Source organism: Suncus etruscus, chromosome 7 (assembly GCF_024139225.1).
Source record: "Suncus etruscus isolate mSunEtr1 chromosome 7, mSunEtr1.pri.cur, whole genome shotgun sequence".
Lineage (NCBI taxonomy): Eukaryota > Metazoa > Chordata > Mammalia > Eulipotyphla > Soricidae > Suncus > Suncus etruscus.
Genome location: NC_064854.1, coordinates 85,862,012 through 85,876,232, shown reverse-complemented (window position 1 = coordinate 85,876,232; position 14,221 = coordinate 85,862,012). Strand labels below are relative to the sequence as shown.

The window sequence follows — 14,221 nt, the reverse complement described above, 5'->3', positions numbered from 1 at the left end:
AAGGCAAATTCACTTCTATTCTACTATTGTTCTAGCCCCTCATGATGTAATAAATTCTAAGAATTATTATTTGTAAAACATTTTTCAAGGTTGGCAAGTATTGTGTGCAGATATGTGCATTTATTTAGCATGAAAATGCAAATACATATTTCTGTGATGTCCTGTGTATAAACAAATAATTTAGAAATAATCACCAAATTTGTAAGTGGTATTGTTTCTCTGTTTAAAAGATTCCCTCTTGTAAAGATACATTTAGAAATAATATGGATAGAATTATGTGATGGCAACAGTCTCTTCAATTTTGTGTGGTGGGTTTGAAAGAATTAGGACTTAGAGTGGAGCCATGTGAAAGAGAGGCAGGAATCCCAGCATGTGGTGGACATGTATGGAAAATCTATTTTTTTTTCAATTTTTCTGCATGTTTGTCGCCTTTATCAGCAACAAAAATCAAAGCAGTGGCAAATGGCTGAAGCAGCACTGTGGCCATTAAGTCACAGAGTGGAAGGCTGGCCACTCTGAAGATTATGCTAAAGATGAATGAGAAGCTTTCATAAAATATTCATACAACTTTAGAATTTTAATATTTGCCATTTTTCAATCTCTTTCAGTGAGATACAAAAACAGCTTGATTTAACAACCTTCTGGTTAGTGTTAGAGTGGGTACAGATATCAAACAGTCAGAACCCTTTCCAAAGGACTGCTTTGGTCATACTCAGAGAGATGGAAAACTGAGTTATACTTAGCATTTTGAGGGACCAGGCCACAAGACTATCTCCTCAGAAACTTGATACCCTAATATGGCATTGGCATCAATAATGTGTGCATCTCACAATAACACCCAGAAAAGTATATCCAGGGCCATGTTGGTCTGTTGTTTTTGTTATTTATGCCTTTATTCAGTTGAATTCTGTGAATGATGAACTCTTACACCAATTTTGAGTAGAATGAGAATCTTTCAGGGGTGGTGGATATCACTGCATATTTCACAGGCCTTTCTCTGATTCTGTATGTCTTTGACATTCTAGAAATGCTGCTGATACAAGGCAGAAGGCACATTCTTAGGACTGCATCTCCCAAGAGCAGATAGGGAGTAAACATCTGAGAGATGGGGCCTTGCCCTGTTCCCATAACTACAAACTTGTCTTCACTTTCAGACCACAGTACCCTCTGTGGCTCTTCTCTACTCCTGACACTTGCCACTCACTCCAGCCACCTCCCTGAGGGCAGCATCCTAAGAGACTCTCTGGAGATAGTAGCTGTAGCAAAGCTCCAGTTTCCTAATGAGCAGGTGCCAGAACCAGGAACACACTTGGAAGTGATGTTGAAAGCCAGCACATGTCCACTGTGCTTCAACACTCCCTTCTGATGTTGCCACCATGGTCTCTGGATCTTTTGAAAGTAGTATAAGTGTTTGTCCTTATTTCTTTCTCACTAGTCCCGCACAAGCTCTTTTTTGCCTTTCGCCTTATCTAGCCCCTGCTCCTTCATAGGCCATCCAGTTTGTTCTATGGAACTCAATTTCCTGTCTGTATGTTGCCTCCTTCCTGGAACAAATTTGCCAGTGGGTTGGACTCAATGATGATACTTGATGCTGGAGATTTCTGAGGCTCCTTCTCTGCAGGACACATCTGTGCCTATCTCTCCCTGGCCTCATTCAGGGGATCACACTGTCTATTTTGCCTTTGGCTTTTGTGTTCTGTATTTCCATTACTGACAAGTGCTTGCTGACAGAAGAATTTCCTAAAATGCTTAATCTTCTCATCTATTGCCAGAGAGAGACAGAGAGAGAGAGAGAGCAAGAGATTCACTATTAATAAACTATTTATTAACTTCCTTCTTCATGCTGGATGTGTCTTGTTCTTCTGTCCTTTGCTCTGGTTTAGTTGTTTGATTCTAAGAATTGGCTGATAGATGGAATTGATTTATATACTCATTGATAAATCATTTAGGTTGTGCAACCTAAAGCAGTACTTAGCTGTCCTAGAGTTTATCTCAGAGATTCTTGGCTGGGTGAGGTCCAAGGGGCAAGGCATTATCATGATCTGGGGTTCATGACTTCCCCAGAGCAATATCTGCAGAGTTTGTGGCCTCCAGGGTTGTATCTGAAAATGCTTGGGGGACTTTGTGGTATAAAGGATAGCACCAAGGCTGGCTGAAATTTAGGAAAGTTGTAAGGTTAATGGGAAATAGCAGAGATAACTGAAAAGAAGTAACTGGTAATGCAGAAAGAAAAATGAGCACAGTATTCCAGCAGTTAGTTCAGAAATGAGTTTTTCCTTTTTTTTCTATTGGTTTTTAGGTCACAGCAGATGGCACTAAGGGGTAACTACAGTTCTGCCCACAGAAGTTACTCCTGAAAGGCTTGGGGGACCATATGAGATGCTGGGTATTAAACCCAGGTAAGCCTTATGTAAAGCTCTACCTACTGGGCTATCACTCTGTCCCCAGGAAGTTTCAAGAGGAATGAGACTAATAGCCTGAAGGAAGGTGGGGGAATAATGTCTAGTGGCACAGATTTGAGGAACTGGAAAATATCAGGGTTGGACAATATAGAAAGAGACAGTTCCCATACGGAAATAAGCATACCACAGGGAACTGGTGTTTCATGCTGGGCCAATTATGCAAGCAATGTATGGTAATAAGTGGTCAAGGTGTCTGCACAGCTGAAGGGACAAGAAATGGAAATGTCCCAAATGCATCACAGAAACCAACAAAGTTTCAGAACAAAGCAGTTACTCTAAATCCTTGAAAATAAGGTGCTCAGTCTAGGACTCTATCTCTAACTAAACCATCTGACAAGTATGAGCATAAAACAGTCTTACAAATGCCAAATGTCTCAACAAATAATTCACCTCTCCTGGATTATTTCCAAAATCCTCACTAGAAGATGCATTTGACTAAAATGAGAGTGCTTGTAGACAAAGTAAAAGGCCACTGGGCTTTTTACTTTTTTTTTTTCACTGTTAGGGCAGGGTTGACTGGAGGCAACTGAGAGAAATGAGAAATGAATTAATGTCAAATCCACAGAAATTAAGCAAACAAAACAAGAAAATGACTAACTCAGGGTAGAACAAACATGGAAAAATTGAAGCTAATAATTGGAAATAAACCCTGGGTGAAAAAAACAAACAAGAAAACTGGTGGGATGGTTTAAAGAACAGTTTCTCAGGCTAGTTCAGATGGGTTTTCATTGTCTAGGCACTGCACTGCCATGGCAATATTGTGCAGCTGAGAGCAAGGCTGCATTGCAGGCTCTGCTGTGAGCTCTCTAGAGAAGATTTCACAGATAGTTCTAGTCTAGTCTAAATGCAGAAAATGGTAAATAAAATGTATGATAATTAGGTCCCATGGTTTTCCTGCTCTCCATGGGGCCACTGCTATTATCATAATCTTCAACACTCAGGGATTTAAAACAAAACTTTGAAGGTAACCAAGAGTGCCAGAATAACAGGTCAATATGAAGGCCATGTCTAGAGGAAACAACTATCATCTGAAAAGAAAATCAGAGAGCATTTCCATGCATCATGTAAAGGAACCATGAGAAATCCTCAGGCAGGAACACAAGCATGAGCTGCAGATCTCAAGTTTATGGAAGAATGAAACCTGGCTGGAGCCCAGGAGCCCAGCTGAAGAAGAGTATGTGCTCTCTGCTCTTTCCAGTGCTCAGGTGTCCAAGTTGCTAGTTCACGATGAACAATGTGTATTGCCAGCATTATACATGTTTTTTCTGAGGGTGAGATCATGTTCACATCCTTTGTCCCTGGTGCTGGCCTGGGACAGTAGGAAGGCATTATGGACAGATGTCCTAAATTTTACGAGATGGAGTTGGGTAATTTTTAATTCTGTCTATAGAATCTATTAGAAGTAGAGTCTGGTTTCTTTGAAGAATGAGATAGGCTGTTTGGAGAGAAGATGGAAAACTAGAGGAAGTATGAAACTGACATATCTGAGTGTTTCTCTACTTCCTTCTGAGGGACATGAGTACTGTGGTAGTTTCCACTCTGAGCCCAGGACTCCTGCATTTGAACCCTAGACAGGTGACACAGCCCAGAAAGACAGAGAGGACTGTGAGGTTTGTAAGATTTGTGTTTAAGACTGTGGCATTTGTGAAGAAACACGAGCCAAAGGGCACAGGCCAAAGGCCAAAGGAGCCTGAAGTTTTCTGAGGGGAATGAAGTTGGGACCTAATGAATAGTAACACATAGACTCAAGTTTACAGGGAAGCTGAACACAACACTTTCTGTTCAAGTTGACTTTAGTGCCACAGATGAAACTTGCCAAGACATACCTTCTCTTTCTTTTTTATCATTTTTAATAAAAAAAAATATCGTTGGCTAGCTGGCCCATTGTAGTAGAGAGTCAGCCTGGTAGGTTGAAGCTTTGTGGCTGTTTCTGGAGGGATCCAAAGCAGACAGGAGGGGTAGGGCAGGAAGAACTAGGGAAGTCCCCATAATAGAAAGGGAGATCCATCCTTACTTGAGTTGAAGAAGACAACAACCAGACAGAGGACAGCACTTATAAGGAGATCCCATATTCAGGCACTGGGCATCTGAGGGGAGAAACAGAGCACTTCCTGAAGAAAGGCCTGGAGAGCAGAGGTGGAGCAACCCCTGTCTTAGTATGGTCCTGCTCTGTGGCCTTGTTCCCTGGCCCTGCTCCATGGTCCTGCTTTTTGATCCTCCCCCTTAGACTTGCTCCATGGTCCTGCTCTATGGTTCTGCTCCTTTGTCCTCCTCTGTGGCTCTGCTGCATGGTTTTTCTCTGACGTCTGATCTGTGTTCCTGTTCAGTGGTCCTTTCCTGTGACTCTGCTCCATGGCTTGATCACTAGCCAGTTTCTCCTAAGCCCTTCACCCTCAAGCTTTATTCTTCCTTCTGCTGCTGAAATCTAGGTTGGAGTATCCTAAAGTATCATTGGGTCCTATTGGGGATCCTGTTCCCATATTGGGAATGGAGCAAGTTTGTTTGTGCTGCTCAAACAACTTTATGTGCACCCCCTTCACCGGCCTTGAAGACTTTACCTGATGCTCCCATGAGGACATTCAAAGCACAATGACCACCCATGCTCAGAAATTAAAAAAAAAAAATGTCCCTCTTACATTCCTGGGTTGTGACAAAAGAGCAAAGCTCTCATGCACTCCAACTTCCTTATACAGCTTAGTTTTTTGTATCAGTCATGTTTGGGGGCAGCAGCTATTACTTTACACAGACTAAGGACTCCAGAAATGTGAATAACAAGTGGCAGGCCTGAATGATATACCTTAGGTTCCTGGTTTTCATAAAGCCTGTATCCACATCTGAGATTTGGAGGGGAGAAAGCTTTATCTCAGATAGAAATTATGTTCTTGACTTGATATCACATCCAGGGGTCACATGAGCAGGACTGGGACATTTTTTTCCAGCAGTGCAGTTCAAGGAGTGGATCACTAGGCAGATGAATCCCAACATGTCTTATCATTTCTCTAAAACTATGCTTTGGCTTTACTGAATAAAGCTGGCTTCTCCAGAACACTGGTTTCACTCCTCAAACCTGTTAAACTACATTTTATAGCCAGAAAGACTACAATTATCTCCCCATGCCAGTTTCTCTCAATAGATGTGGAGCCATGTCGTGTGTGTCGTCATTTTGCTGAGAAGAATGGATGGGACACTATGTATGTTGGCATAATAAAGACTCTATCACAAAGAATAAACAACTAAATGAGCAGCAATAAACTTAATTTGCACATTAGATATGCTTTTCCAAGTTCCGACATTTCAGTTGAAAATAATGCTGAAGCAATGAGGCCTATAATTGAACATCCAAAACTTCTCCAGAGGGGAACACAAACAAATGCTGCCTGCAAACAAGATCATTTTTATAGCCTGCTGTTATGCTGCTTTTTTAATAATTTTCCAAATGCCAGATCAAATAATTTTTCCTTTGATGTGATTTCCATATACCTCTTGATGTATGCACAACTTATGATCTTTGTGATCCAAATCCTCCTTCACAGAGTCCTTCCAACTGCCCCGCATGTCCCTTACCTGTGTGCCTGGGCCAGTGGACCCCATCCCTGCACTGCATGGCACTGAATATCTTTTGGAGTTCTTAAGACTGGTGTTAATTGCATTCACTATATTTCTAAATGGAAATTGCCTTTCCTGCAGCAAGAGCACAATCAGAATTTTCTGACATGCATTGCAGATAACTTTGAATCCTTTCCCAAAGATAAGCCCTATCAACTAAAACTAAGCTGGAAAATATCTCCCTCTTGTAACTATTATCTTTTTACATGTTATCTAACATGGAGATTTCTTGCTTGACTGATGCTGATAACTAAATTCAAAGACAAGATTGTTATTTTTATCAGCTTTAGAAAAATTTCTCATTTGCTCCTTACCACCCTATTAGCAGTGAGGTCACTATATGCTGATCCTGATTTGAGATATAAAACAAAACAACAGGCCAGGGGCCTAGTGGTCTCAGGTGTGTTGGTAGAGAAAAAAATAAGGACAAAACTAAATAACCAAGCCAAAGTCAATAACAACAGAATCAAGAGACTTACACTTTAACAATATAAACGTAAATGAGCCTGTTATACAGGCAGGCCAGGGGCAAAGGACAGTGGCATAGGATGCATTATAGGTTCATTGGTGGAGGGAGATTGATACTGGTGGTGGGAATGGCCCTGGATCACTGTATATCTGAAATTTAACTATAAAGGACTTTGTAGATCCCAATGGTTTCAATAAAATAAAATATAAAAAGAACAAAAAATCAAAAATTATAAAACAAAATGGTGTTTGACTTCACGATAAAAATTAGATATGAAAAGGTGTGTGATCTTGCATGAGTACACACGGAGACCACACCAGCTTATAAGTAACCGGAACAATGTATTTTTAGGATTCAGTAAAATGGTAGATGCACACTATTTCTCATGGAAAATAATTAAACTTTTAAGATTTATAAATGATAATCCCTTTGTAATACTAACTTTTATCTCTCTATAGGAAAGCATATGGAGCTTGCAGCAAATACAGTTGAAATGTTTCAGTTCAATACAAAAGTTTCTGGCCAGATGCTCATTTTTTTTACTGCATGCACATCTGTGTTAGCATGTGCATATGTGCTCAGATACAGTGCATTCAGTGGTTCTGATCCATGGCATAGAAATACACAAGAAGTCAACACATCTGGGGCTTCCTACATGTTTGCATGCATGTTTGCATGTGAATGAGTGAAAGCAGTTGCTAGCTGCCTGTTAGAAACATATAGGCCCACCCCCACCCCTGGAACAAGGTCAGCATGGGATGAACATGGGGCCCATATGTGACCAGCTACATAAAACAGAACTGTGGACCTCAAGGAAAGCTGCTTGTCCTCTGATGCCTTTTATTGCACAGAGGAGTCAGAAGTCTGACAATGGAAAACCAAAGAACTTCTGAGTGCCAGTGCTTGCTGAGACCACAGAACTCTGAGTAGACATTGCTCTGTGCAACTGGCACAAGCTAGCTAAATGCAAACAGCTTGGTGCCACCCTTGTTTTTGGAAGTTGTTTCTTAGGTTTCTGTTCAAGAGAAAGGGTCTGAGCTATAGAGAATCTAAATGCAAATCAGATCAAACTAAGAAAGTACAAAGTGATCTGCAAGCATAAAAATGAAAGAATTGGGCTGGAGATATGATACAGCAGGTAGGGTATGCACTATTGAGCTGGATTCCAGTGTCAGAACGCTATATTGTCCCCAGGAGTGATTTCTGAGCATGAATAAGCCCTGAACACAAACTAAATACAAAAGGAAAGAAGGGAGGAAGAAGGAAGGAAGGAAGGAAGGAAGGAAGGAAGGAAGGAAGGAAGGAAGGAAGGAAGGAAGGAAGGAAGGAAGGAAGGAAGGAAGGAAGGAAGGAAGGAAGGAAGGAAGGAAGGAAGGAAGGAAGGAGGGAAGGAAGGAGGGAAGGGGGGAGTGAAGGATGGGAAAGGGGAGGAGGGAGAGAAATTATTTGGAAAACTTTTTCCTGCTACTTCTATCTATGAAATGTCCCTTAGACTTTCTCTTTCCTTCTGCCATATTTTGCATTTTGGGGAAAGCTAGTCAATGCCTCCTTACCCTACCTACATCATATATCAATCTTACACTAAAAGGACATGTCAAATGCTGTTGTGCCTTCTCAATTTGAAACAAGGTGACACAACCCATTCTTATCAGGCATGCTATTTCATAAAATATAAAATAACACTTATTATTTCCAAAATTGTATTAAAGAAAGAGCACAATAACTTCAAATATTAAGTCCATCTATATCTTAATTTTGAGGGCGAGCCTAAGTTTCTCCCTGTGCCCCCATTGGGATTCTAATTTAATTTCCATCCATCATATGCCCTGAGTACTTCAGACAAACATTAGCATAATATAGCATGTTATAGAAAAAGTTAACAATTCTCATCAGAGAAAAAAATGGCTGTTTATTTTTCATAAGATATATATATATGTATATCTTATGAAAAAAATATATTTGCTCTTTTGGCCACATTCTGTGATGCTCAGGGGTTACTCCTGGCTCTGTGCTCAGAAATCGCTTCTGGCTTGGGGGACCATATGAAACACAGGGGGATCCAACTGGGGTCCATCCTAGGTCAGCCACGTGCAAGGCAAACACCCTACTGCTGCTTCACCGCTCAAGCCCAATAAGACAGTTTTTAAATAACTTTTATCGAAATCAATGTGAATTGTCCATAAGACATTTTAAAGATTTGAGGTGCAGCAGTTAATAACATTTTATTGAATATATTTATTTAAATAGAAATTATAATAAAACACCAATTGATGAATTTAATCATTTGGGCTTAATTAGCTGCTCAAACTATTTTATCAAAACAGCCATTTATATTAACTGAGAGGCAATTAAACAATAAAAATGACATGTCTTCCAGTAAATATACTAGTTTTATGATCTGAGATTCAATAAAGCAAAGTAGCTGAGACAAAGGCAGAAAACACTCCTAATATTTATTAGGTCCCTTCATAAAATATGTAGGCATATTTGAATTAGTGCTAGTTTGCAAGTCTAAAGAAAGGCACTTGCCATTTTACCATTCCAAATAGAATGAGTTTATCTGATTACCATGGTCAGAATATAATCATGAATCACTACAGGCTTAAAGATTTAACTTCTTCTATTTGACAATAACTGCTTATTAAAAATTATGCAAGATATCCAGCACTTCCCTAGGGTCAACTCTGAGCTCTAGGAAGAAGTGAGCCTGTTATATACTTGGTAGGCCTTCTAGATATAGATATTTCATGCTAAATAAAAGTGTGCAGGAAAATGGTGTGAGCAAAGAGTATGAGGAAATCTCTATTAAAGTGTCCCCAGCTGTTAACACAGAAGGATGTGAAAAGATTCAAATATGGGGTCGGAGAGGTGGCGCTAGAGGTAAGGTGTCTGCCTTGCAAGCACTAGCCAAGGAAGGAATGTGGTTTGATCCCCCGGTGTCCTATATGGTCCCCCCCAAGCTAGAGGCAATTTCTGAGCTCTTAGCCAGGAGTAACCCCTGAGCATCAAATGGGTGTGCCCCCCCCCAAAAAAGTAAAAAAAATTAAAAAGAAAAGATTCAAATATTTTATGTGGAGGTTTGTTGTGTCAAATTGCCTGAACAGTGTTTTCAGACATGGCACACTGTCCACTTGTGTTGGTAGAATGCAGCGTTATAGATAAGATTAATATGGGATGAGGGGATCCTTAAACTACAGCCTGCATCCACATGCAGCCTGCTGAGGACACTTATTCAGCCCACTGGCCCACTGGGCCAGCTGCTGCCTGTCTTTTTTTTTTTTTTTTTTACAGGACAGTCATTGGTAAGAAAGGGGCAGGGAATTATGGGAATCAATGTCCAGCCTTCAGGCAGAGAGAAGATGTGACTTTCACAGCCAGACTTCAACTACTCAGGATTCAGAGGAATTACTTGGGAGGGTCGCCTGCGTGGTGACTTGTGGGCAATGAAGGTCGGAGAGTGGAACTGAGAGTGAAGAAGACAGAGGCCCAGCACAGAGGCAGCTTGGAGGAAGTTAACAGCATTATTAAGAGGTGAGTCCCATGGTCACTACCAGAAGGAATAGAAGGAATTGTGGATAAGAAGAAACATAGTGAAGGGAGAAAAGAAGGAAATATTGAAAGATGGACAGAAGGAAAAGTAAAAAGGAGTAAAGATATTATGGTGTGAGTAAGGAAAGAAGTAATATGGTACAGAAGGAAGGGGAAAAATCAGGAGAGGAGGACGACTGGAAAGGAGGTGAAAAGGAAAGATGTTAAGCTGGATGGGTGTAACAGAGTGATCTTTGATTTCTGGATGGGCTGCCTGCTGTTCTCCCCTGCTGGTCAGTGACAAACAGCTGAGGAGTAGCAAAACCCAATTTAAAATACAATAAGTACATTTATATTCAGTTGTATAATGTTATATGTTGTATATAGTGTAAACCTTGTTTATGCTGTTGTGATCTCTGAACAAAACTGCAGGTGTAATTAACCTTTTTACTGCTTAGGGACCGCTGTATTGTAAAAGTGATAATAAAAAATTAACATTTTCTATACTTTTTCATTAATTTACAAAAAATAAGTCATAGAAACAATCAACTAGTCTTAAACAAAAGCTCTAGATGTGGTGGGGAAAGTTGACCTGATCGCTTGTACTATGTGGTATGTCTGTGCAATAAACCCTTAAAGTTGCAGAGTGCAAAATTTCTTAAAGAGGTCTAGTCATTAAGGAGGTAGAACACTGAAGATGTCAAGTAGGTAATAGCACCTGAACCAGTGTGAGCTTGAGATAAAAGTGGAGTTTCACTAATCAGACTATAGTGCAGTCTGCATTCCACATTGCATTCCATATGTCTCTGTGTGTTATTGCTGGTATATATTTTTGTAGTGCTGTATATATATAACAACTCTTTTGCTTTCAAAAAAACAAACAAAAAAAAAAAAACCAGAGCTTAATGATGCAGAATGGAAATGGCACCTTGCCTTTCAGACAGATGTAATAGAGCTACTCAACAATTTCAATGTGCAACTTCAAAGAAAGAGGAAGCTCATCTGTGAAATGCAATCACATGTCAAAGCATTTGAAGTAAAACTAGGCCTCCTCATCAAACAAATGAAGGAGGAAAACTTCTGCCATCTCCCCACAAATCAAAATTTGTTAGCGGAAAAACCATTGATTGAAGTTGCAAACAAAATGTGTGGATTTACTGAAAATATTGCAAAAGGAGTATCCATGAAGAAGAAAAAATAATATAAAATACCTTTTACTACCAGAGTGCCAGTGCTCCTCACAACACCAAACTGATTTGCAGCCACGCAGGTATAGACCCCAGCATCAGATCTGCTCACGTTCTGGATCTTAAGACTGCCTTCCTCTGAGAGATGCACTCTATAAAGAAAACAAGAAATTAATGCAAGAAAGGATCACATCCTTAAGCAATCCATAACTTCTTATTTTCATTTGGAAGCATACCCAATCACAGTGTGTGCATGTCCTTCACAGAATTCCTGTTAGAATTCACGAGCTATCTTGGAACCCACTCACAGCTCCAGAGAAGGGTTGCTCCCTTTAGATACAGATGGTAGATGACACTGCTGACTGCGGGCCACACTGTGAAGCCAATAAGCACCCTCTGAGATCATGCAATTCCCTGACTAGTGACAAATGCAATTGAGAGCTGAGCGCTGAGATAAGCAGTGGCTTGCAGAGGATAAGGTGTCTCTGGAGAAATATGACCTGGGTTTTTGTGGTTTTCAACTATTCCTGCTCATGCTTTCAGATGCAACAAGTCTCCTCACATGAAAGGTCCCACTGAGGGATGAAGTGCTCACACTGTATCAGCAGCTCCAGAAGGCCTGGGCAGAGCAGAGAACAGAAAAATAGTGGACGTGTACTTGAGGAAAGATATTCTGAGGCTTATGTCACTCCACTTCCAGGAAATATGGTATTCTAAATTTCCTTTAAAAATTACAGAAAAGACCCAAAGCAAACCTCAGAAGGGTGTTTTCTTTAGAGGGTGTAGTCAGAAAACTTAACATAAAATATTTTCAAAAGGAGATAATATCAAAAACTAAAAGTGTGCATCAAATTTATATGTCTTAAAAATTGAAATGAGGCTGGTGTGGCACAGGTTTGTGCTTCTTTTTTTCTTCTTTTTTTTTCTTTTTTTCATAGGCACTGTAAATATTGGGGAAATTAGAAAGGGAATTCCCTTTACCTAAAAGATACAAGGTTTCTTTGCCCTTGAAGCATACTATCATGGAAACAATTACAGGCTCCCTAAGCATGCTCATTTTCAAACCTTAAAGTCTTTTCATGGTGCTAGGAATCTTTCTGCTTAGTTGTGTACAGGCATCTGTAGCTGAAGATCTTGGTATTTTCACACCAGCCCTTTTTTTTTTCTTTTTTCTTCTTTCTTCTTTTCTAATTCTCATAGTTATTTAGTTGGTTTTTGTTGTTTTTATGTTTTTTTTGTAGTTGCTGGTTTTGCTTTTTGTTTGTTTTTGTTTGTTATTTTTGTTATGTTTTTCTTCTTTTTTCTTTCTTCTTTTAAATTGATATTTATAACCTCTAGATGGACTCCTCCCAGTTTCTTCTTTTCTTTTCCCAACAGAACTACATAACTTTAATCATCTTGCTCTGCCTCATAAATTGAGCAGGGGAAAAGGATGGTACCAGGACCAAACAGTTCTATGAACATTGAGTGGAAATAAAAAATGATCATACTAAAACACCAAACCCAATGTCAATGACAATAGAATTAATTCCCATTCTACAAAGAGCTGTACACAGAGGGGAGCAGTTATACTAGCAATCCGAGGGGCATATGGGATGATATGGGATACATGTTGAGAACAGGGTGGAGGGAGGACAACTCTGGTGGTGAGAATGGCCCTGATTCATTGTCACTATGTACCTTAAATATTACTGTGAAAGATTTATAATTCACTTTGGTCACAATAAAAATTATTAGAAAAAAAGAAAGAGCTGGAGAACTGAGTCAATGATAAAGTGAGATCTTCAAGTCTAAGCAATTTAAGTTAGAAATCATGCTTTTTTACAATTAGAGATATAACTTCAGAAATATTGTGACTTCTGTACAAAATAAAGTTAAATTAAAAGGTTTTGAGTTTATAAAGTCTGACAGCTTAAATGTTTAATTTCACTGCTATCTAAAATTTTAGTAAGTTAGGAAAGTTCTGTTTAAAATTGGCATTCTATGCTTATGTATAAAATTGTTAGAATACTTGACTTCAGCCGACTGCGTGAACGGCTGCCCTGCTCCTACTGGGCTCCACTTGCCCCTGGGAGGGTCGGGAGACTCCGCCGACCGCGTGGACGGCCGCCCTGCTTCTGTCGGGCTCCCCTTGCCTCCGGGAAGGTAGGGAACCTCCGCCGACTGCGTGAATGGCTGCCCTGCTCCTGCCGGGCTCCCTTGCCTCCGGGAAGGCAGGGAACCTCCGCCCGACTGCGTGAACGGCTGCCCTGCTCCTACTGGGCTCCACTTGCCCCTGGGAGGGTCGGGAGACTCCGCCGACCGCGTGGACGGCTGCCCTGCTTCTGCCGGGCTCCCCTTGCCTCTGGGAAGGTAGGGAACCTCCGCCGACTGTGTGGACGGCCGCCCTACTTCTGCCGGGCTCCCCTTGCCCCTGGGAGGGTTGGAAGACTCCGCCGACCGTGCGGACGGCCGCCCTGCTTCTGCTGGGCTCCCCTTGCCCCTGGGAGGGTCGGGAGACTCCGCCGACCGCGCGGATGGCCGCCCTGCTTCTGCCGGGCTCCCCTTGCCCCTGGGAGGGTCGGAAGACTCCGCCGACCACGTGGACGGCCGCCCTGCTTCTGCCGGGCTCCCATTGCCCCTGGGAGGGTCAGGTGACTCCGCCGACCGCGTGGACGGCCGCCCTGCTTCTGCCGGGCTCCCCTTGCCTCCGGGAAGGTAGGGAAACTATGGAAGACCACCCCGCTCCTGCTGGGTCTCCATTGCCCCTGGGAAGGTAGGGAAGCTACGCCCACCCACGCCAACCGTTCAAACGTGCCCCGCCCCCAGGCGGATATCTCCTACCTACCAGCACCAGCTGACAACAATAAGGCAAAGCAATGAATCAGGCCAAAGAAAGACCACAGGAGGAGCCAAACCGCAGCAAGCCCACCCAATAGTACCACTAGATCCACCCTCAGGGAGGGGACCCATTCCCACACCACAGGGGA

At 41.5% G+C, this 14,221-nt stretch overlaps 1 protein-coding gene across 1 annotated transcript in view; it reads right to left on the bottom strand.

The window, feature by feature from the left end:
• Window positions 1–14,221, bottom strand: part of CNTN6 (contactin 6) — a 254,912-nt gene that overhangs the window by 39,184 nt on the left and 201,507 nt on the right. Inside the window, exon 12 of the mRNA XM_049776825.1 lies at window positions 11,277–11,404. Within this exon, the coding sequence (XP_049632782.1) occupies window positions 11,277–11,404 (128 nt within the window). The remainder of the gene's footprint in view (window positions 1–11,276; window positions 11,405–14,221) is intronic.